The sequence below is a fragment of the Hyperolius riggenbachi genome, chromosome 7 (assembly GCF_040937935.1).
Source record: "Hyperolius riggenbachi isolate aHypRig1 chromosome 7, aHypRig1.pri, whole genome shotgun sequence".
Classification (NCBI taxonomy): domain Eukaryota; kingdom Metazoa; phylum Chordata; class Amphibia; order Anura; family Hyperoliidae; genus Hyperolius; species Hyperolius riggenbachi.
In genome coordinates, this window is record NC_090652.1 from 149367027 (window position 1) to 149392029 (window position 25003).

The 25003-nt window shown below is 44.2% G+C and overlaps 1 protein-coding gene across 1 annotated transcript in view; it reads left to right on the forward strand.

The window, feature by feature from the left end:
* The window catches only part of SMG1 (SMG1 nonsense mediated mRNA decay associated PI3K related kinase), a 209301-nt gene extending 187958 nt beyond the window's left edge, over nucleotides 1-21343 (forward strand). The window contains 5 exon segments of the mRNA XM_068244758.1: nucleotides 1223-1434; nucleotides 7866-7969; nucleotides 9893-10072; nucleotides 15711-15817; nucleotides 17608-21343. Of these exon segments, the coding sequence (XP_068100859.1) occupies nucleotides 1223-1434; nucleotides 7866-7969; nucleotides 9893-10072; nucleotides 15711-15817; nucleotides 17608-17685 (681 nt within the window). The 3' untranslated portion in view covers nucleotides 17686-21343.
* Nucleotides 21344-25003: the final 3660 nt, after the last annotated feature.

The following is a 25003-nucleotide window of genomic DNA, read 5'->3' on the forward strand; positions in this document are numbered from 1 at the left end:
ATAAAACATTTGTATATGACAATTAAAAACAGACAAAAAAAATACATAGGGTATTTTACTGTTATTTTTGCACATAAGGGCTCGTAATTAGTGACGGACGCAAAACTGAAAAAATGCACCTTAACTTCCAAATAAAATATTGTCGCCATACATTGTTCTAGGGACATAATTTAAATGTTGTAATAACTGGGACAAATGGGCAAACATCTGGCTTTTATCCACAGTAGCCTGTTTTATTTTAAAATTACAGTAGCAAGAAAAAGTATGTGAACCCTTTGGAATTATATGGATTTCTGCACAAATTGGTCATAAAATGTGATCTGATCTTCATCTAAGTCACAATAATAGCCAATCAGTCTGCTTAAAGAGACACTGAAGCGAGAATAAATCTCGCTTCAGTGCTTATATTTAGCAGGGGCACGTGTGCCCCTGCTAAACCGCCGCTATCCTGCGGCTGAATGGGGGTCCCTTCACCCCCAACCCTGCCCCCCCCCCACCCCCCCCCCCCTGCAAAATCAACGACCAACTTGGTTGTAGATTTTGCTGCTCTTCAGGCAGGGCTAACGGCTGCAGCCCTTCCTGTCAGCGCCGTCAATCAGCGGCGCATCGCCGCCTCTCCCCCGCCCCTCTCAGCGAAGGAAGACTGAGAGGGGCGGAGGTACGCGCTGACAGACGTGCGGGAGGCAGGGCTGCGGCCATTAGCCCTGCCTGAATGCGGAAGCGCTGCCCGCACAGCACAAGGGGGATTGGGGAGGTAAGGGACCCCCGATTAGCAGCGGGATAGCGGCGTTGAATATAAGCACTGAAGCGAGATTTATTCTCGCTTCAGTGTCTCTTTAAACTAATACCACACAAATTAAATGTTTCCATGTTTTTTATTTATTTTAAATGCAGCTGGTACAGCAATTGTGATTGGGGAAAAGTTGCGTAACCCATCACACTAATGGACACATCCCTGCGCAGTTCTAACCAGTTTAGTAAATACCTAGCGTTTTGCGATACGTTTAACAATAGGAATTGGATGGCAAAACACTGCGAGTGGAAAAGAGCCCTTAGGAAGGGGGTTTACAATAGCTCCTGATAAATGTGTATTCATGTGTTTGAAAGCCTAATACTTGTGGGAAAAAATACTTGTACCAAAACAGTCTACTTGATGGTACTACACAAATGACTGCATGTGTCTGAATCTGTATGTCTTAAAACACAATTATTTTATGTTAAGGATGAAGAGGCAGCCTTGGCAGATGGTGAAGATGTGCCCTATGAAAGCAGTGTTAGACAGTTTCTGGGGGAGTACAAATCCTGGCAGGATAACATCCAGACAGTTCTGTTTACTCTAGTCCAGGCTATGGGCCAAGTGCGCAACCCAGAACATATTGAAATGCTGCAAGAGATAACGCCAACTCTGAAAGAGCTGAAAATCCAGAGCCAAAGGTATGAAATAACCCCAGAAAGACATTTTAGGATCTATTTTCTATTTTATTTTATTCTATTTTCAAATGAACACAACTGCACAGAGATTGCCACAAAAAAGGATCCAAGAAAGTACAGCAATATTACATAGACCCATGTTTTGGAACAATACTGCACTTTGGTATCTACATATAAGTCGGTCCATGCAACCCTTCCCCCTCCCCCTTTCAGCTCTGATCAGACCCACAATAATATACATTCAAGGAACCTCATCTAGTGACCAAATAGTAAATTACAACCTAACACAGTTCCCCAACCCTATCCTCACGGCCCATGTTCATGTTCAATTGCAGGCCTACACTGCTTTGACACCAGGAATCCCTCCTCCCTTACTCCCTTCCTCTCTCCTCCCAGAGGGAGGAGGGTCTTGTCTTCAAGGGAACTGTAGTATTTCAAAAGCCAGCTTTCATTCCTTGGCTGGGAATTGAACCCAGGTCTGAGTGCTTGGTAGGTAGCTCACTTCACCACTATACCACCACCAACACTACATGCTGTAGCCAGCCTAGCATGTTTCATTATGATCAATCCAAGAGAAAAATTTGCTTGCTTAAGGATTTGTAGCATGTAAAAAGCCAACTCACTGGGTTCAATTCCCATCCGCGTTCCGCTCAGAAAAGCGGTGCATGGGCCATATTCGAGGCGATTTTGCCTCAGTCGAAGTTATAGGAAAAACACAAACACTCACAAAATTGCTTTGTGCAGCGTTTGCGTTTTTAAGAGTTAATACATATTTATTCTTTTCTGGATCAAAGAGTTCACTTCCTGACTAACGTCAGGAGTGAAAAACGCAATCGCTTGGCAAAACCGCTTAGAAGAGCAGTTTACAAAGAAAAGCGCGCAGGTAATTGCTGGGATTCGGAAGTGAAAATTGCATCAAACGCGGGCGGAATGCAATGTGAACAAAGCCCAAGTGCCTGCTCAGACGTGTTCACCCTCCGTAAGTTAGCCAGGATTGTGGATAAGGAAATCTTGGGAACATGAGGCGCCACAAAATTATCAAAGCTATTTAGTAGCCTACTTTATCTAAACACCCCCCCCCCCCCCCCCCCTACTAGAAACATGGTATCTTAATTGCCCATTTTATTATTTTTATTTATATAGCGCCAGCATCTTCCGTAGCGCTGTACATAGTACAAACAAATAATGGGGAATATACATAAGAAATACAAGACACTGTACAGTCATGACATTGAATAGAATACAGATACATACATAGTTGATGTGGTGTTGATACATGTACATATGTTAAAATTACAGCAGTATGCGAAACACTAGGAGGAGGTCCCTGCCCTTGCGAGCTTACAATCTAGAGGGTAGTGGGGAGGAAACAAAAAGGGAAGGAAACAAGGATTAGTGGGTGAGCCAGTGTGCCTTCAGTGCTGCCTATAACAAATTATAGGCTTGTCTGAACAGGTGTGTTTTCAGAGTACGTTTGAAGGTTTCCAGACTCGTGGCATGACGAACCGGCTGAGGGAGAGAGTTCCAAAGGAAAGGGATAGCCTGTGAGAAGTCTTGGGTGCGAGAGGAGATGACTAGGCTGGAGGACAAAAGGGTCTCCTGTGAGAAACGGAGGGTCCGGGCGGGGAGGTATCTGGAGATTAACCAGCTGAGCGGTCTGGACGAGCTCAGCTCGTCCAACACCGCCAGCGGCTGCCGCTCAGGCCCTGCTGGGCCGATTTTAATGAAATAAAAAGCAGCACACGCAGCCGGCACTTTGCCAGCCGCGTGTGCTGCCTGATCGCCGCCGCTCTGAAAAAAGAGGGTCCCCCCAGCCGCCTGAGCCCAGCGTAGCCGGAACAAAAAGTTCCGGCCAGCGCTAAGGGCTGGATCGGAGGCGGCTGACGTCACGACGTCGGCTGACGTCGATGACGTCACTCCGCTCGTCGCTATGGCGACGATATAAGCAAAACAAGGAAGGCCGCTCATTGCGGCCTTCCTTGTTTATTCTGGGCGCCGGAGGCGATCGGAAGATCGCCTCCGGAGCGCCCTCTAGTGGGCTTTCATGCAGCCAACTTTCAGTTGGCTGCATGAAATAGTTTTTTTTTTATTTAAAAAAAACCCTCCCGCAGCCACCCTGGCGATTTAATCAGAACGCCAGGGTGGTTAAAGAGGAAATGTATGGAGACGATAGCTTGTGTAGAGCTTTGTATGCAAGCGTGAGAAGTTTAAACTGGATCCTTTGGGCAACTGGTAACCAATGGAGGGATTGGCAGAGAGGGGCTGGGTCAGAGGATCTAGAAGAGAGGTGGATGAGTATAGGAAGTGATGCCTGCCAAACAAGACTAGGTGGGAGAGCAATGGCATGCATTTGGGACACTGATAAGGAACTCCAAAGATTTTACATCTCTCTCCAAGCCACAATCGTATCCTTAACCACTTCCCGACCGCCGTATAGACAATTGGCGGCCGGGAAGTGGACCCCGCAAGGGCCTTGTAGGGGCATGGGCGGCGCGATCGCGTCATTCGTGATGCGATCGGCCGCCGGGGACTGGCTCTGCCCACCTCGCGCTGTAACCCGCCGGCCGTTCGGAAGCGCCGGCGGGTTACTAGCACCCGGATCGCCGCATACAAAGTGTATAATACACTTTAATGTTTACAAAGTGTATTATACAGGCTGCCTCCTGCCCTGGTGGTCCCAATGTCCGGGGGACCACCAGGGCAGGCTGCAGCCACCCTATGTCGCACCCAAGCACACTGATTCCCCCCCCCTGCCCCAGATCGCCCACAGCACCCCTCAGACCCCCCCTGCCCACCCCCCAGACCCCTGTTTGCACCCAATCACCCCCCCCCCCCCCCCCCGTGTACTGTATGCATCTATCCCCCTGATCACCCATCAATCACCCCCTGTCACTGCCACCCATCAATCAGTCCCTAACCTGCCCCTTGCGGGCAATCTGATCACCCACCCACACCAATAGATCGCCCGCAGATCCGACGTCAGATCACCTCCCAAGTGCAGTGTTTACATCTGTTCTCTACCCTAAACATCCACTAATTACCCATCAATCACCCTTCAATCACCCCCTATCACCACCTGACACTGTTACCCATCAGATCAGACCCTAATCTGCCCCTTGCGGGCACCCAATCACCCGCCTACACGCTCAGATTGTCCTCAGACCCCCCCTTATCAATTCGCCAGTGCAATATTTACATCTGTTCTTCCCTGTAATAACCCACTGATCACCTGTCAATCACGCATCAATCACCCCCTGTCACTGCCACCCATCAATCAGCCCCTAACCTGCCCCTTGCGGGCAATCTGATCACCCACCCACACCAATAGATCGCCCGCAGATCCGACGTCAGATCGCCTCCCAAGTGCAGTGTTTACATCTGTTCTCTACCCTAAACACCCACTAATTACCCATCAATCACCCCTGTCACTGCTACCTATCAGATTAGACCCCTATCTGCCCCTAGGGCACTCAATCACCCGCCCACACCCTCAGAATGCCCTCAGACCCCAGCCCTGATCACCTCGCCAGTGCATTGCTTGCATCTATTCCCCCCTCTAATCACACCTTGAGACACCCATCAATCACCTCCTGTCACCCCCTAGCACACCTACCCATCAGATCAGGCCTTAATTTGCCCCGTGTGGGCTCCTGATCACTCGGCCAAACCCTCAGATCCCCCTCAGACCCCCTTCCGATCACCTCCCCAGTGCATTGATTGCATCTATTTTCCCCTCTAACCACCCCCTGAGACACCCATCAATCACCTCCTGTCACCCCCCCCCCCCCCCCCAGCACTCCTACCCATCAGATCAGGCCCAATACAACCTGTCGTCTAAAAGGCCACCCTGCTTATGACCGGTTCGACAAAATTCGCCCCCTCATAGACCACCTGTCATCAAAATTTGCAGATGCTTATACCCCTGAAAAGTCATTTTGAGATATTTGGTTTCCAGACTACTCACGGTTTTGGGCCCGTAAAATGCCAGGGCGGTATAGGAACCCCACAAAGTGACCCCATTTTAGAAAAAAGACACCCCAATGTATTCTGTTAGGTGTATGACGAGTTCATAGAAGATTTTATTTTTTGTCAAAAGTTAGCGGAAATTGATTTTTATTATTTTTTTTTTCACAAAGTGTCATTTTTCACTAACTTGTGGCAAAAAATAAAATCTTCTATGAACTCGCCATACACCTAACGGAATACCTTGGGGTGTCTTCTTTCTAAAATGGGGTCACTTGTGGGGTTCCTATACTGCCCTGGCATTTTAGGGGCCCTAAACCGTGAGCAGTAGTCTAGAAAACAAATGCCTCAAAATTACCTGTGAATAGGACGTTGGGCCCCTTAGCGCACCTAGGCTGCAAAAAAGTGTCACACGTGGTACCCAGCCGTACTCAGGAAAAGTAGTATAATGTGTTTTGGGGTGTATTTTTACACATACCCATGCTGGGTGGGAGAAATCTCTCTGTAAATGGACAATTGTGTGTAAAAAAAAAAAAAAATCAAACAATTTAGAGATATTTCTCCCACCCAGCATGGGTATGTGTAAAAATACACCCCAAAACACATTATACTACTTCTCCTGAGTACAGCGGTACCACATGTGTGGTACTTTTTTGCACCCTAACTGCGCTAAGGGGCCCAAAGTCCAATGAGTACCTTTAGGATTTCACAGGTCAATAAACATAGGCTGAATGGGTTTTTTTTAATCAAAAAGATGTTTGTCCATATTTTTCGCGCTGCATGTATACAGAAATTTTACTTTATTTGAAAAATGTCAGCACAGAAAGTAAAAAAAATTCCTTTTTTTGCCAAAATTCATGTCTTTTTTGATGAATATAATAAGTAAAAATCGCAGCAGCAATCAAATAGCACCAAAAGAAAGCTTTATTAGTGACAAGAAAGGGAGCCAAAATTCATTTAGGTGGTAGGTTGTATGAGCGAGCAATAAACTGTGAAAGCTGCAGTGGTCTGAATGGAAAAAAGTGCCTGGTCCTTAAAGAGAACCTGTACTGAGTAAAAATATTTAAAATAAACACATGAGGTAACTTCAAATTAACATTACATAGTTACCTTGTCATCAGTTCCTCTCAGAAGCTCACCATTCTCTTCTGCCAATAATCCCTTCCAGTTCTGACAATATTTTGTCAGATCCGAAATATATCAGTTGCTGTCAATAAAATATCAGTTGCTGTCAGTTATAGCTGAGAGGAAAACTGATGGATCAGGTAATGTCCATGTTTCCCTATTGCTCAAGTGGGCGATGTTACAGTTTAACTGTGTGCTGACCAGAAAACTGTTATGGGTAATGGCCATTTTCAAAATGGAGGACGGAAAATTCCCTTCATCACAGTGAACAAACAGGATGCGGGACAGGAGAAAAACACTGAGGAGTAGACTACATGGAAGATAAGTATAACTTGTGTATGCTTATTTTGACTTAAAGCCCACGGTCCTCAAGTGGTTAATCAGTTTACTATGTTTACTTTTCGGTGGTATATCCTTGTATGGGGTATGAAGTAGTACAGCCAAGGACCACTGGTTGGCATAAGAGGATTCCAAAGCAAAATTAGAGTATAAAATTTTTGTTTATCCAATCCCTCACATAGCCTGTAAGGCAAGCCAAATTATAACCTCTGTTTGGAATAGCTAGTCCACACTATTCTTTAGGTATGGCCTCCCAATACAAAACTGATAAATGCCTTATCTCGATCTCTCATGGCTGAGTTTCATTAGGAGAGGAATGGTTTGTAAAGGATAGAGAAGTCTGCCAAAGCTAACTGACTTTATCAGGGCAGCCCGACTCATTAAGTTAATAGGAATATTTCAGGGAGAGAGGGAAGAGAAACCCTTGATAACCAGTCACACCCCATAACATCTGAAGTAGAAGGTGGTGAAGAATACAGAGATTTATAGAAATCCTGAAATATTAAATTTGTCTTTAGGGTGATTATGCACCTGGCCATTAGGAGATCGCAGTGCTGTTATAACTTTAGATGCCGGGGTGGTTTAGAAAGTCGGGAGAAGAGTACCAATCTTATTGCCAAATTTATAAACCTAAAGGTCTTTATAAGACTATATATATTTCTCTCATCTTCAAATTATCTGAGACCTCTTTAGCTTTCAACATTTTAATTTTGAACTAGAAGTGGGGTCATCTAAAAATTCTGTGCTGCCCGCAGATCAGCTAATGAATTGGTATGTTGTTAGTGCAACGATTTGTGTTTTCCATTGATATAGCCAATAATTTTACTTGGCAATGTGGTCTTAGCTGCTTCCCAAAGCAAAAAAGATGTCACCTGAATGAGATTTGTTCTTTTTATATTCCCACCACCATTGTGGTATTTCTTTTTGTATAATATCTGTTCTGCAGTTAGAGGCATCCTTGCTTTCAAAGCCAGAACTAACTCTAGTTTCATTTATCATCCTCTCAGCATCTACAACAACCTGGTGGGGTTTGCCGCGCCTTTAGTAACCGATGCAGGGAATGAGTGTGCTAGTCCAACTGCCTCGATGTTCCCGCCCAGTTTTGCTGCAGGTAACTTCATTAGAGACAAAGAATTGTACCAATCTTTACACTGTAAAACTGAGAATATATATATTTTTTCTTTGTAGACATTTTTGATTTTAAAAGTATTTTTATTTTAAAGTTTCATCCCACGTTTTGTATAAGAATAGGCCATACCAAGGCCCAGTTTTGTCCTTTTTTATCCATATGCGACTTGGTTTCTCGTCTGTGTTAAGTGCATTTTTTTTTTCCATACCTAAAATACCTTCTGTTTTGAACATATGGATGAGTTTGCCTATCTAATTGTAATCTGTAGATGGAGTCCATCTAATGTGGTATTTTCTTGTCTGAATGTATTTTGTAGCTTGCACTGGGTGTAAAGTACAAAGTGTGGCTTAACCTGACCATACGAGGGTCCATTATGACCTAATATGCCAAACAACCCTATCCTATTGGAATTTGATAGTGATGAAATTGAGCCATGTACTTTGCCATTTACCCGATATGTCAAATTATCAGTCTCTGGTTTTAAATTAATTGGGAAGCGGATATAGATAGAGATATATATATATATATAGAGAGAGAGAGAGAGAGAGAGAGAGAGAGAGATATTATAGCATTGCACCACTTGACTTGTATCAGTTTTGTCCAGACATCTGTTTAAAAAAAAAAAATGCTGCTAATGCTACTTTTTACTGATCCTTGCAGTACACATCTATGCAGCCCTCAGGCTCTCCCGCCATGCCTGATTGATGGGAAGAATGGCCATTGCTAATTTTGGTGTTCAATTTTTGTGGTGTTTGTAGTGTTCTTATTTGATCACATTTAAAAAAAAAAAATGTATTTAGTATTTGTATAGCGCCGACCTCTTCCGCAGCGCTGTACATATTGTCTTGTCACTTAAAGAAAAATTCCGACCAAGAATTGCACTTTATCCCAATCAGTAGCTGATACCCCCTTTTACATGAGAAATCTATTCCTTTTCACAAACAGACCATGAGGGGGGCGCTGTATGGCTGATATTGTGGTGAAACCCCTCCCACAAGAAAAGTATGTACTCTTGGCAGTTTCCTGTCTGTGAACCTTGCTGCATTGTGGGAAATAGCTGTTTACAGCTGTTTCCAATTTCCAAAAAAGCATGCAGCAGCTACATCACCTGCCAACAGTAAAAATGTCACCATGTACTAAATGTCAGAATGTAAATCAGGGATTTAAAAGATTGTACAATGGGCAAACACTGACTAAATCGTTTATACATAATTATTGTAAAATGAAGCACTTTATTACATTATTTTCACTGGAGATGCTCTTTAACTGTCCCTCAGAGGGGCTCACAATCGAATCCCTACCGTAGTCATATGTCTATGTACGTATTATGTAGTGCACGTATCATAGTCTCGGGTGAATTTAGGGGAAACCCACTCAGCCACGGGGAGAACATACAAACTCCTTGCAGATGTTGCCCTGGCTGGGATTCGAACCGGGAATCCAGTGCTGCAAGGCGAGAGCGCTAACCACTACGCCACCGTGCTGCCCCGGGGTCATAGTGGTTATACACTACATGGAAGATTTGTAAACTTCCAGGTTTTGTATAGTATGGCTAACTTACAGCAGAACCAACTGGTTTTCTCTGCAGTGAAGGCAGATTGGGTAAAAGGATTGCTGTGTTTCTTGCTCATCTGGGGTTTCTTCACTGATGAGCAAGAAACACAAATAAGGTTAGCATTTGGCTTAGAAAGGTTTTAATGTTTCCAGTTAATAAGACCTTTAATGAATAACCTCTCAATATTGCATGGCCCTGAGCATCTAATACTTGTGCCATAAATGTTCGTTGTCCTGTCACACCTAGCCTTTACATAATTAGAATCTATTTTCTTTTTAACCTATATGTGTGCTATTTCTCCAAACTTAACATTCATATTTTTTGTTTTTGTTCTCCTGCGTTCCAAACAGCTGTGCGCAGTAACACTGTTCAGAAGACCCAGCCAGAGGGCATGTCCCAGAATGCAAAAAAGCCAGCTCAGAAAAATCTGGCACCATCGGCAGATACTCCACCAAGCGCTATTCCAGGGCTCGGCAAGAGTGTTGTATCTAGTCCTAAAAAGGCAGTGCGCGATCCAAAGACTGGCAAAGGTAAATATTCTGTGTTTGTGAAACTCTTGCCTTGTCTTCTTATACAGTAAGGGCTTGTTCACATTATAAGCAATTTCACACTTGTGAATGGTTAGCTTATATGAGTGTTCTCACATAAACGATGAGCTTTCTATCCAATCGCAAATGCGGCTCCTGCACAATTTTCAGAGCATTTGCGATTCAATAGAAAGGATAGGGAAATCTCTAAGCGATTGAAAAAGCGCTTTCAAAACCTTGTATTTATTCATTTCCGGGGCAAAGATTTCCCTTCCTGACTGACATCGGGAAGTGAAGAAAACGCTACACAAAAGCGCTTAGAAAAGCGATTTTCTAAGCGAAAATCGCTCAAAGCGCTTAGCAAAAAAGCTTTAAAATTGCCCAATAACTCGCTCAGCGCTTGCGATAGTGCTGGCGATTTATGTGAACTAGGCCAGAGAGAGTGTGGGTATACCATGGCAGCTGTCAAGGGGGTAGGACATACTAGTCAGCAAGTGAACAGTAAGTTCTAAAAGCTTTTGAAAGTAAAAAATGGGCATGTAAAAAGCTTTGACAAGGTCCAAATAGTAGACAACTGGGTTAAAGCATCTCCGAAGCGGCAGGTTTTATAGGGTGTTCACAATATGAAGTGGTTAATACTTACCAGGTGTGATCAAAGGAAGGAAACGACATGATCTGGAGCACTCAATGGTCAGTGTTTGGAAGTATAAGAGCACCGGTTTAGTCCAGTATCACAGAACAGTTACTGTAGTACAAAACACCTAAGGGTTATCGAGTCCCACGTGCACCACCTCCTGGCCATTGGTATCCCATTATAGCATAGCATTTAACAGCGGACTGAAATCCACAGGTGGCTCAGTCCCCACATGTAGAGCAATCAAAAAGGAATTAGAATAGTTTTACATGTGATGGCTAAACAAAAAAACTTGTTTTCTGGGTCTGATGGAGCTTTGTCATGTGATAATGTCAGGTGATTGTCTTCTGTGTGATGAGATTTGGTGATAGAGAATTATCTGATGCCTAGCTTTCTGTGTTCATTGAAGCTTAGGGCCTGTACACACTGAAAATTGCCAAGCGCAATCGCAGTGTAATGTGATTGCAGTTTTTATCAAAATTCTATTATTTTTGTGCGTTTGCAATGTGATTGTGATTTTACTGAGGGTAAACCTTAAAAAGGCAATGAAAATTGCATGCATTTCATTTTTCAAGCGCAGCGCTTAAAAAGCACAGCAGTCACTGCGATTGCGTTTTTTTCTAATAACGCATTGCACCACTGTGTACACAGGTCATCATGAGTGTTCATGATTTATCAAGACCTTGCGATTAAAAAATGCATGAAATTTAAAAAAAAGCAACACAGCCAGTGTGTACAGGCCCATACACATATTACCCTATCTCAGTGGTCAGAATCTGTGGCTATTGAGCCGCATGTGGCTATTTAGCTGCTTGAGTGTGGCTCTTCTAGTAGCTGGAACTAGCCAGCCGTGGGTCAGTGCCACTTTTTTTGGTGCGGGTGATCGCCCAGGGTGCAGTGTGGCAGGGTGAAGTTGGGGGGCGCAGGCAAAATGAGAGAAGCCAGGAAATGGAGAAGACAACAGTTTGATACCTGTTCCTGAAGAGGCATGCAGCTGGAGAACAGAAGAAAGGCTGGAGACGCTGCGGATCGCTTAATTCCTCCTGGGCATCCTGTGTTTACTTGGCTGCATGACGTCAAGTCATCACCACGTGACTTCTGTAACGCGTGATGACACGGATGTCCTGGACTGGCGCTGCAGCCTGGAATCGGGGCGCTCAGAGGAGTTGGTTGGCCTAATCATGTAAATTCTTCTTCCTCCTGCTCTTCCTTGTATAGTGGCCGCCACACTCATTTGGGGGAAGCTCTCTTACCTGACTGAGGGGGGTTGGGTAGGAGGGTTGGGTGGGCGGAGGGTGTTCTCAGGTCTGATTGAGGGGATTTGGGGGGTGTACTCTCTGTTCTGACTGAGGGGGTTGTGGGGGGGGGGGGGACTCTCTGGTCTGACTGAGGGGTTTGGGAGGGGGACTCTCTGGTCTGACTTAGGGGGTTTGGAGGCCTGTCAGTGCTACTGTATCTGCACTGTGTGGGAAGATCTTTGATTGAGGGAGTCTGGAGTGGTATTGTAAGTGGCATCACCACCTGTACTTAAAGAGGAACTTCAGCCTAAACAAACATACTGTAATTAAGTTACATTAGTTATGTTAATTAAAATAGATAGGTAATATAATCTCTTACCCACCCTGTTTTAAAAGAACAGGCAAATGTTTTATTTCATGACGGCAGCCATCTTTTTGGTTGAAAGGAGGTGACAGGGAGCATGAGACACAGTTCCAACTGTCCTGTGTGCTGATAACCCCTCCCAGTTGCTAGGCAACGTGAATAACATAGGAAATCCCATCATGCTTTGCAGAGCATCAGGGGAAAAAAGCCCGGGCAGTTTTCTTTGATGGGTGGAGCTTAGCTAATAATGATGCTTTGGTAAGAAAAACAAAGTTCTGATGCTGTGAAACTGTTAAAGAAACACCAAGCCTTTTCAGTTCTGCTGAGTATCTTTTTTTGTCCGGAGGTTCACTTTAAGGGGCTCTGAGGCTGAGGGGGTTTCAGGGCCTGCAAGTGCCAAATGCCATTATAACCTGCACCGGGTGGTGGGGAACTCTGGCTGAGGGGGGTCTGGGGTGGAATTGTAACTTTCCAAGGATGTGCAAGGTCATTCTTCACATTAAATTTGAGTATTGTCATTTTTATTTTAATGTGAAATAGCATTTTTGGTCATGATAGAAGATTACCAGGGTTACTCTCACTAGTAATCATGAGTGATTACCCGTGATTCAAATGAGGCTAAATTAGCGCAGGTGTGCGGCGGGGATACAAGAGGTTATTTACCCATAATTCCGTCGTCTGCCCTGCGTTCCAAACTGCTTGCACTGGTCCTATTTGTTGCATTGCAAGCCTCACCATGGCGCACCTCCGCCTTCAAGCCGGAAGGAGGAAGTACGCTAATGTGAGGCTAGTTTAGACTGCTAAAAACATGGTTTTCAAAAAGTTTGGCTCTTAAAGGGAATCTTAATCGCTGTACTGCTGGTCTTTGGCTCTTCTGACAAATGAGTTTGCAGACCACTGCCCTATCTCATTTCAAAGCATGCAGAAAGGAGGGGCGTGGTCAGTGGAGTTAGGCTACACAAGTCATCTTTGAACTGTCACTGCATGATTTGTGTGAAAGCAGATGTAGTGAGTTTAAAGGTCCGTACACACGCCGGACTTTAGGCAACGACGGGTCCGTCGTTGCCTCCCGCTGGGTGGGCGTGCCAGCGACAGTCCGGCGTGTGTACGCTCTGTCGTCAGACTGATACGGCTGTTTCTGAGCGATCCGCCGGGCGGATCGCTCAGAAACAGCCGTATCAGTCTGACGACAGAGCGTACACACGCCGGACTGTCGCTGGCACGCCCACCCAGCGGGAGGCAACGACGTTCCCGTCGTTGCCTAAAGTCCGGCGTGTGTACGGACCTTCAGTGAGCAGTCAGTTAATCAGTTAATTTCCCATCAGAAAAGGCAATCATGAGTCATCAGTATCACATGACAAGGCTCAATTATAATGTACCAGAAATCGAGCTATTGTGATTGTAGAGAGTAGGTTCTATTTAATCTCATTTGGCTGTTAAACATATGGAGACTGAAGATACAAGAGCCATAGATCCTTTAAAGGGAATCTGAAGTGAAAATAAACTTGGGATATAATAAATTGTGTGTGTAGTACAACTAAGAAATAGAACATTAGTAGCAAAGGATATAGTATATCTCGTATTGTTTCCAGTACAGGAAGAGTTAGAGAGCCTGAGGTGGGCTCAGAAAAAAAAGGGCAGGGCGGATCAGGTAGCCGCAAAAACCGCCGCTCCTGTGTGCCACAATGGCCCACTTTCACTTGCGTGACCCCTGGGTCACGACACTGCACTGAGACTGTGTTCTCTCAGAGTGCTGGGAGGCGAGGCGCAGCCAGCGGAGAGAGCTGCCCAGTGGCAGCTCAGGAAACCCTGTAGGAACTTTAAACTGGGAATTCCTCTCCCCTGTGTTTACCTCAGAGTTAGCGGCAATTCTTTTGCTAAACTCCTGGGGGGGGTCTGCTATAGCGTGGTGGGGGGCAGAGAGCAGCGGTTGGGGGACACAGAGCCATCACATTAGGCAGAGAACATGGCTCTGTGTCCCATCTGTTCCCCGAAGATCCACCACGGGTTCTCTTTAAACTTCAGTAATCTCTGCAAAAGAGCTGCTCCGAGCTCTCCCTTGGCTCGGAGACCATCCTATTTTCTGAAGCACTTGTACATCACAGAAAATACGAGGAACAGTTTCGGTTAAGGTTTTACTGCAGGGGAGTTTTAAGGGTCATTGGCTCCACTCTGTTTCATGGTTCAAGATACTGTGTGTGATTTGTAATTGCAAATATGATAGAATGATGCAGTTATAAAAAAAAAAAAGCCATAAAAATGAGATGGTTTTCTTTGCTACTGATCTATTAATATGTACTACACATACAATTCATTATATCATTTTTTTGTTTTCTGTTTTTTTTTCTTTTGTTTGGTTTTTTGTTTCAGTGTCACTTTAAAGTGGCCCTAGAGCTTGCAGTGGTTCAGAGTTTTTGTGAAATCCCTGCCCTGACAGGCCAGAGCTATTTTGACCACACAAAACAGTACACTGTATAAGGCAGGTGGTTACTAAAGCGCCACCTAGTCCATATAAAGCTCAGACCACTTGGCACCAGATCTGAGGAGCAGTGTAAGATGCGGACAGCCAGGTTGTGGAAGGTGGAGTAGGCTACATGCTGCTGCATTAAAGTGAACCTAAAGCCTACCAAAAAAATGAGATTAACTCACCTGGGGCTTTCCTCAGCCCCCTGCAGCCGATCGGTGCCCTCGCAGCTCCGGTCCGATGCTTCTGGACCCGCCGGTGACGACTTCCGGTTCCGCCGTCACCGGCCGACAGGCATGGGAACGCGAGTGATTGTTCGCGTTCCCAGCCTGTATATCGCCCCCTATGCTGCTATTGCGGCCAGGATGTCGCAATAGCAGCATAGGGGGCGATATACAGGCTGGAAACGCGAACAATCACTCGCGTTCCCATGCCTGTAGGCCGGTGACGGCCAAGCCGGAAGTGTTCCACCACACCCATATTTGACACTCAGCAGATTCTGAGGACTTGTATTTCTTGTAGAAACCACAACAACTTTGTTGCAGTAGAAACATTTCTTAATTTACTTTTGACACAAAAATATGTGATCCTTTTCTGAATAGAATTTCATCCAATAATTTAATCTTCACAGGTATATAAATAAAAATAATAAAAGTAAATTACGATGTTTTTCTACTGCAACGAAGTTGCTGTGGTTTCTACAAGAAATAAAAGTCCTCATAGAATCTGTTCTGTTCTACTAAATTTGGCAATAAATGGGCCTTAACCATTCTAAGCTGACAGACACCTGGGTAGAGGCATTATTCTATCTAATGGCAAGGAGCCATTTGTGTTTTGGGGTTTTGTTTTTTGAGACCTTAGCTGTACTCACCTTTCTAATTGGAACAACCTGCAACACTGTAACAATTCCTGCCTAACTTCAAGTTTTTAATCCCTCCTAGCTGTACAAGAGCGCAATTCTTATGCCGTCAGCGTATGGAAACGAGTGAAAGCCAAGCTAGAGGGAAGAGATGTGGATCCCAACAGAAGGATGTCTGTTGCTGAGCAGGTACATGTAATGCCTTACAGCCATCCGTTTCACTGTCCACTACTGATTTTGAAGGAGCGGTTAATGGGCTAGTCCAAAACCTGTTGGTTCTGGATTTCTACTGCCTACTGGAAGTGACAGCAACATAGGAGAAAAGTAATTTATTGCTCATTTTACTCTGGAAGAAACGTACTACATATTTGTATGTATTTACATATATTCGAAATGTTACTACTTTTGTAATAGTGCCCCTTTAAGTAGCCTTAGGATTTCACAAGGATATAGATCAGTGTTCTCCTGCGGCTCTTTTAGCCAGGTCCTTCACCTGGCTTATTTTGGTGAGCACCGGCTGTTATCAGCTCGCCTCCTCATCCTCCTCCTATGCTGTAAGCAGAGTTGCACCAGCCCTGCATTCCCCCATCATGCCCCCCCCCCAACTACTTTTTCATGCCACCCAGCTGTAAAAAAAAAAGAAAAAAATCTGGGGAGAACCCTGTAGATACATGCTTGCTTTCACATAGGCAGTGCCTTATTTTATGCTGTATGCACTTACAGCAATTCAGTTGGGAGGTAGTATGCCATTCCTGCCTGCTGCCTATTTCTGTACCCCTTAGCCTTCACTCCCACATTTATACTCCACGAGCGGACAGTTACGCGAAGCATGCTGGAAAGCAGCTGTTTAGGACACTCTTATTTGCTTTCCAGTGTGTTCAACAAGACTCCCCTTTGCCCATGCTCATTGCAGGAGCACTGTTTTATATTCTTGTTCGGCTTCAAACTCTGGGACCATGTTGTCCCAGCCATAAATGTTCCCTTGTAATAAAATACCATGGCATCCCCTTCACCTAAGAAGACAGAAAATGTTATGCCCCTCCATGCCTTGCATAGCATGCATCCTCATCACAATTTTTAAGTCTTGGATCAGGCTTCAGGTCTTTATGAAGGGCTGTCATACACGTAAAAATAAGACCTTAAAGGATGTCTAAATCTATTAACCTAGCCAAAAGGTCTCCGCCAATCCTTGAACTACTTGATTGTTTACAAGTAATGTGACAATTCTCTAGCCTACAGGTTCTCAAAAGGTCCCCTTTTTCACTTCAGTGTTGATAAAGAGAATCTGTGCCCTAAAATGTTTACAGCAAAAAGCATACCATTCTATTCATTATGTTCTCCTGGGGCCCTCTGTGCTGTTGCTGCCACTCTCTGCTGCAAACCTGGCTTGTAATTGCCAGTTTTAAGCAGTGTTTACAAACTAACCAGCTTGTGATAGGCTCACATAAGCAGAGTGTGTGAGTCATACAGAGCCTGCAGGGGGCCTGGAGGGGGTGTGTATAGCTTCTACCAATCACAAGCAGCACTGCACATTCCACACATTCCAGCCTTAGCCCGACTGTGTGGACAGAAGAAAACCGATTAGATCATATAACAGAGATAACACAGCCACTGTGCAATTAGGAAAAGCTGCAGTAAGCCAGAGCACATTAGAACAGGCAAAGGAACTTATAGGATAGAAGAACTAAGGCTGAACATTTTGTTACAGAGTCTCTTTAAGGATTGTAGTAAGAATTGTACGGGTTAGTAGCATTGTAGAATTTTTATGGATTATAGCAATACTTCTAGCATCCCGAGAGACTGCGCTGAATTAGTTTGTTTGTTGGTGACAATTCAAATTAATCAATAAGGTCTACCTTCATCTGTAGAACTCTTACTGTGGGAGGGTGGTCATGTGGGACTGAGGCTAAGTGAAAGTGTTTATACCTAACTTACTTTTTTTTTTTTTCCCCCTCTTTAAAATATTTTATATTTATTAGGTGGACTTTGTGATTAAGGAAGCGACAAATCTAGATAACCTGGCTCAGCTGTATGAAGGTTGGACAGCTTGGGTGTGAACAAGAAGACGGTAGACCAGCCTGGTTCAGCACAGTCAGCAATCCACCAGAATCAGTCCAGTCTCAGGCATCCACAGCCGCGCCAAGGCCGGTGGCGATGTATACTGGGGCTTAATATGTGGTAATCTAGGAAATCCTGGTGCAGTGGGAACGGGAATCCCACAGGAACGCTGCACCCAGAGCAATGTTAAACACCAATGGTCAGCACTCCCCAGGGCACAGAGTAAAATGCTCACCGTCTGGCTAAAGAGATTGTCTTTCTGCTACGGAAGGTCTGACAGTCCACCAGGGCAATGGCTGCAGAAAGAATTCGGTATCTTCCAGACCGCATGGTGATGTAGAACTCTCTCCCATGTGACCCTGTCAACAATTGAAGAAATGCTAAACCCTTTTCATCAAGGGGGGAAAACTGGGGCCATCAAGGATTTGCCGTGAAGAGGATGCTATCCGTTTCTTGGGTTACTCTTGTTGCTTGGCAACGCTGCTGGTTGAGTTAGCCAGCTTAGCACAGAAGAGGCTAGGAGATGAAGCATGGCCTTCTGAAAATTAGCTGGAAACAGCCAAAGAACAGAATTGTGAAGTTGGGTGGACTTCTGAAAAGAAGACAATAAGCCTTGTTCTCCATTCTTTTCTTCCCCTAAATTCTTATAGTTTAGGAATACTTTATTTTTCACTGTGTTCAATCTAACACACACTTGTTTGGTAGCTGGGCATATATCAAGACACACTTAAAACTTGGAGCTTTCAGAATTTTCTTAACCAGTTCTAACTAGTGCGAATATAATGCCTTGCCATTTTGTGTCATCCATGTTTCGTGGAGTGGCCCAGTGCATTGAAACAAGCCCGTGGTTCTACTTACCACAAAATGATCCATGTCCTGCACCTCTCATCAACATCTGTTGTGTGTATTATTTTCTTAAGCTGATGTTTTGTCTCTCCTTCCCTCCATTTTTTTTCTTGCATCAGCATAGTCTAAATAGTTTAGCTTTTCAGTTGATAATTAGCTGTATAATAAAATGAAGTTTTGGTGGAGGTAGACTGCAGTGGTCTTTAATTCACAATTTTGAATGTAAAATGTATATTTTACTGATTCTTTTAATGCCTCCATTCATGGAGTTTTAATTCACTTTCTAGTACCTGAGAAGTATAATTATCTACCAGACATGCATTACCTCATATGAAATCTGAAGAACAATTTTCTGGGGCGATTTACTGCCGGACATGCGCAGTGATTTGAAAGCCGTGCTGTTCAGGTGAAACATAGTCTCATGCAGACAGTCCTTTTTTGGTGTGTTAAGTTCACAGCACAATTGGCTGTTTCATGTGAATAGCTAACCACTTTGCTGCATATCTGCTTTGAATTGCGGCTTTTATTGAAGTGGAACTCTAACTGTAGAGTAAAATTATTAAATGTGCATGTGTCACTGTTGGTAGATTCTCGCCTCTTTCTTCCTGTATTTGATAGCCCTGAGAATCTGTTAAGAATCTGTTAAGATTCTCTGCAAGTGGAGATGGAGAAATGGAGAATCTTAAAGGGGACACAGTCTGAAGTAGACACCCTCAGATATTTTAACAAGTTAATGGTATTGCTGTTTTATGTCCCCCCGGAGATATTTTGTTTTCCCTCCTGTGATTATTTTTTTTTTCATACTGGTACAGGAAGTGAAAGGGAAACTGCCCAGTTGGAACCCAGATAGCAATGGAAGATGACAAGTTTTAACTCTGTCTGAAATGTTAAGGACAAAAATCATTCATAAAATAAAGAATATGATCCAAGTGAATAATCTGACACCGCATACTTAATTACTGGAGACCCAAAACCACTTCTATTTTTATGTTGAATACTGAATGGGACATAAAAATGCTGTACTCAAATTTTGCAAGTTTAGCATTCTCTACTTCAAAGGGATTATTCCTAGTGGATTTGCTTTGAGAATGTTTTTTAATTAAACAGTAGGGCCAGCTTAGGGTAGTTTACAGCTAAGATTTGTAATTGTGCGGGTGAAACCGCCTCCATGGTTCACACGCTAACAAGAACCAGAAGACCACCGTGATCTGTGTCCTCCAGCAATATGCCTATTTTAAAAGATCTTAGCTGACTGCTAATATAACTTCCATTGCAAGTTGCATTAGGCTACTACCTGCCTGTTTTACCCCCCCCCCCCCCCCCTTCTCTCTCCATAGAACAGAAAAAACTAAGCTCTGAGCGGCTCATCTGTACAAAGATGTTCCCTGCACTGATCTGGAAACAGTTGTGTTTATGTAATACAAACTGCATAGGAGTACTGTACCATTTGGTAATTTTTACAGCCCCTATCTGTGTGGCTACCATGAACACCTTCAGTGGCCGACACCACAATATCTGGGGGGATAGAAAAATGAAAACATGCAGATTATTCACTAGCTTTATTCTCATTAATGTTGATAGTTGCCCTGTAAATATGGCTGGAGTTCTACATCAAAGCAGTTCAGTATTAGGCATATTTTTTAAAGTAATACATTTGAAAAAGGTGGGGCAGGTTTTCTAGTTCGATTTTTGTTTTCATTTTCAAACCTGCACCAGGCAAAATGAAAACAGGAATCAGATTACCACGGAAAACTGACTCCACCCGCAGCTTTTGCCTTGTCATGTTTCACACAAAAAACTGCTGTTTGGGTTTCTTGCTGCAGGGTTCATCAACATGCACCCCAAGCCTTTAGATTTTCTGCATCCCAGCATGCCTTGAAGGATGTTGCATATGCGTGGTTGTGAATATGCGACTTTGTAGGCCTTCTCAGAGGAATGTGAATGGATTATTTCTTTATATTTCTCCCCCCCCCCCCCCCCCCTTGTTTAAATCTCAGTGGCCAACTTCGAAAGACAAACTCCTAGTCACAGACCTAATCGTTGGGTTCTTTATTGTGGAACCCCCATATGCATATAATTGCATTGTTCACCTGTTTTTATTCTTGTGATCCTAAACCTGATGTTAAGCAGTGACTTGAAGATATGTGGTTGAGTGTTGCTTCTTGTGACGTGCAAATTTTAAATCTGCAATCTGATATTGGGTAAATCGAAAGAGCACACATAGTCTGTTGAGGCAGATAATTGATTCAACCAGCAGTTGCCATTAGAAAAACAGTTTATACCAGCAATATTTGGGAAAGTAAGCATTTCACATGTGTACCACTTAACCCTCCCAGCCAGAGAAGGCTGTGGTATGGTACAGCCCCCTCTGACAATGAGAGCCTTAAATCTCTTAAAAGGAGATCTTTCTTTTCCCCACTCTGAAGTATTAACAAATTGTAATATTTGCAACTAGTGGTAATTTCACCTTGTGTAAGAATGACACTTGTTTACTCTGGTTGGCTAAGAGTATTTAATTACTGAGTAATGCATGCCTGTTTTGTGTACCAGCAGATGCTGCTATACAGTTACGGTGATGGTAAGACTTTGTACATCAGATTTCAGTGTGAAGGAATTGAACTTTCTCCCATTTTTCTTTTCCTACAAAGATCCTTTATGAACTGTAGATAAAGTGAGGAAAAACTGCATTACTTTAATTTCTTCTGAGATGTTAAATGCACTTCAGACACCTGTAATAATACATTTCTGATATCCGATACAAAGGTCTATGAAGAATCAGATTCTTGTTTAAATAAAACTACTTATTATTAATGCATATTTCTGTGTATTTATTTCTGTTCTATACACTATGTAGCATACATCGGTGAAAAAAAAAACAAATAAAAACTTGGTGGCCTTTCCACTACGCTTTTCTCTATAAAAAGTTTTCAAATAGTACAGAAGAGTGAATGCACAGAAGTCCCGTCACCAACTAGGAGGAACATGATACCCCATGGACTGTATAACCCTTTATACTTCCACCTATACCCTCCCCACCTCTATGGACTATATATCCCAGCCCCCTATCATATCTCTTATATCCTCCATACCCTCATGGACTGTATACCCCCCCCCCATACTGCCCTTCATATCCTTTACATCTGTATGGACTGTATGCCCCCACACTGTCACTTATACCCTCCCCACCCCTATAATCCCTCAACCACTCCATCCCATGATCACGCTAATATTTTGCTTTGGCAATGCTAAGTGAATTTTGTCCTGCCAATAAAGCTTATTTTAATATTTCTGAAAGCCCTCTGCAGATGTGGGTAGCATATTAAAAAAACAGCCACATCCTGCTTACAGTTGTTTCTTCCTCTTATCACTAGGTGAAAATGTTCTCTCCCTTCTACATAAAGCTGATAAGAAAGGATACTTTGATGATTAAGGCGCATACACATACCGGACTTCAAATGGGGCGGTCATTCTGATGACAGTTTGCACGTGAGTACAAGCTGTTGTCAGACTGATCCGCTCGGCTTCTTAGTTTGAAAAAGTCTGGCGTGTGTACGCGCCTTTAGAGTTGCTTCAATTAGCAGTGTGTTCGCTTTGCAGACAGTAGTTTCCACTGGATTTTTCCAAGCTCCCATACTTATTGCTGACTATGGGTGGTCAATGAAATGCAAATAATTCCAATATGATGCAGATTTAAAAAAAAAAAAATTTTTTTGTAAAAGTATACAGCTTGAGAATTAGACCAGTTAGATGTAGCAGTATTTGATTCAAGCTGCATACATTTACCAACAATTAGCATAAACATTTGCATGAGCTTGGAATTATTTGCGTCTCATTGACTATTCCTAGCGCTGTTATCACCAGCAAAAGGAAGCTCCCTTGCAGAAAAAAGTCGGCTATCAGAAGTAATAGCTGAAACATGCAGTGGTGCCTGTTCCTTCGAGATGGTCTCACATTTCTTTGAAGTAATTCTTACCAGGTGGTTGCAGATGTGTAGCCAGGCTGTCTAGCAGCCTATTAACTGAAATTGCTTCAGTATGTCTTGCAGCTGTCCAAAATCCTCTGCACACAAGTCTGTTCAATGTTATGTGGCTCTCACAAGTTATTTCTGCAGGCAAAAAAATGGGTGTGGCCATGACAGGATGAGGGAGAGCATTAACTGTAATGTAACATTGTAACACAAAGATAGTGGGCCCACAAACAGCGACTGGCAGCAGCCGTCCTCTTTGGCTCCAAACAAAAAAGGCCCAGGGGCAGCAGACAGACCCCCCTCATAATGTGGCAGTTTAGCTAAAATACACAATTGGTGCTCCCCTAATAGCCCTGGTGCTAGTGGTGTACCTGTACAGAAAAACCATTTGCCTGGCAGAAGACTTCTCCCTAGGCCTCCAGCGTAGCTCGCCGATCATCTTCAATGCATCAAGTTTGGCTGCAAAAACTTTAGTGCTGAGCTTCAGACACCATGTTCCCATAGCCCTGCTCTACCTGCCCTAACCAACAGACTCCTGCAGCCTGGGGGTGGGCTGCGGTCGGTTAACGGACAGGGTGTTAATTGGACGACCTGCAAGCCTGTTCATCTCCTGGGGGGGGGGGGGACACGCCATTCGGCCCTGCATTAGTGGGCTGTATTTTGCCTACCCCTGAACTAGTCGAATACACCCCCAAGAGCCCACGTAAGATGGACGGAAGGCGCTGTACTGCACTTGCATTTATGCATGTGCAGTATGGAGTTGCCCATCTTCTGAAGCGTTTGGGGATGAGTGGTACCGAAGCATTCCTAGAGCTCACGGAGGTGTCAAATTCGAACAGGGGGAGCATTGCTGGAATGGCAGGACGGAGAAGAGGCCAGGGTAGGCTCTATAGGATTCAGAGCCTTCCCTCTCAATTTGCTTTACCCACCCTGGCGTTCTATTAAGATCGCCAGGGTGGCTGCGCAGCAGTATTTATTTTTTTTTAAATCCTGTAGCTAGCCTAGCGCTAGCTACATGATTCCCCCCCTCCCTGCCGAATCCCTCCCACCCTTCCGATTGCCGCCGGTGATCAAAACCATCAGGAAATCCCGTTTCGAACGGGATTTCTTTTAGGGCTTCCCCCATCACCATGGCGACAAACTGAATGACGTTGTGACGTCGGAGGGAGTCCTGATCCACCCCATAGCGCAGCCTGGCGGTGATTGGCCAGGCTGCGCAAGGGGTCTGCGGGGGGGCCTCTTTCGTGGCGGCGATCGCGTAAGACACGCAGCTAGCAAAGTGCTAGCTGCGTGTATAAAGAAAATTGTGAAAATCGGCCCACCAGGGCCTGAGCAGTCAACCGCGGCGGTCATGGACGAGCTGAGCTCGTCATTACCGCCAAGGTGGTTAACCTCCTAAGCGGTAATCCCGAGTCAGGCTCCGGGCGGAAAGCCACAGAAAAGGGTGGTAGTCCCGTGCCTGAGTTTCATGCAGGAGCTACTGCAGATCTCTCTGAGGCCCCATTCACACTTGAGCGGTTTGCCGGTGATTTCTGCAAAAAGCTCAAACGCTAGCGCTTTTGAAAGCGCTAGTGTAATAAAACCCTATGGGCCCGTTCTTACTTGGGTGATTTGCGCAAATCGCTCAAAATTGTGAAATGCAAACACGTAGCCAGCACCATTTTCAGGCGATTTCCAGGCGATCGTGTTTCAGTGCTATAGAAGCGCTAAACGCGATCGCAAAGAAATCGCTGCGCTGTCCGGTGATTTTTTTTCTGCGTGAAATCGTGTACAAATCACACCCGCAAAACGCCTGCAAAAATCGCCAGCGTTTTGCACTTCTAAGTATGAATGGGGCCTAAGGTATGTTTTTTTTTTTTTTTTTCTCGTTTTTAAGGTCTAAAAGCTTGTGAAAAAAATGTTATGGCTTTTAGACCTTAAATCTGGAAATAATCTTAAAGCCAGGGAGGTTAGAGGACATATTCTGTATTGTGGAAATGGGTATATTTTCCCACACTGTATCTAGTACTAGGAGCATTTTTAACGATTGCAGTGGAGCATACATTTTATGTACTGTATGCTTCACTGCATTGCATTGTGATCATGTTTTAAAAGACGTGCAACAGAATACCCTAGTATGAAACTAACTTCAAACTGTTAGATTTTTGGATCATTGCTATTCTTTAACCACTTCACACCGGGACTTGTTTTCCTCTTAAGTGTTAGAGCAGTTTTAATGTTTTTAGTTATGTCCCTATTTACCGAATTTTTCAGACTATAAGGCGCTCTTGAGTCCTGACCATAAGACGCACCTAGGTTTAGAGGACAAAAACCAGGGCGAGAAAATGTATATGTATATCATGCATGGTGAAGGGGCATCTTGTGGATTATGCCTTCTTTTGTGCCTCATGCCCCCTTGTACCTTGTGTCCTCCTCTGTCCCCTTGTGTTCTCCTGTGTCCGCCTATGTCCTCATGTCCTCCTCTTTGCCCTTTGTGTCCTCCTCTATGCATCTTTGTGTCCCCC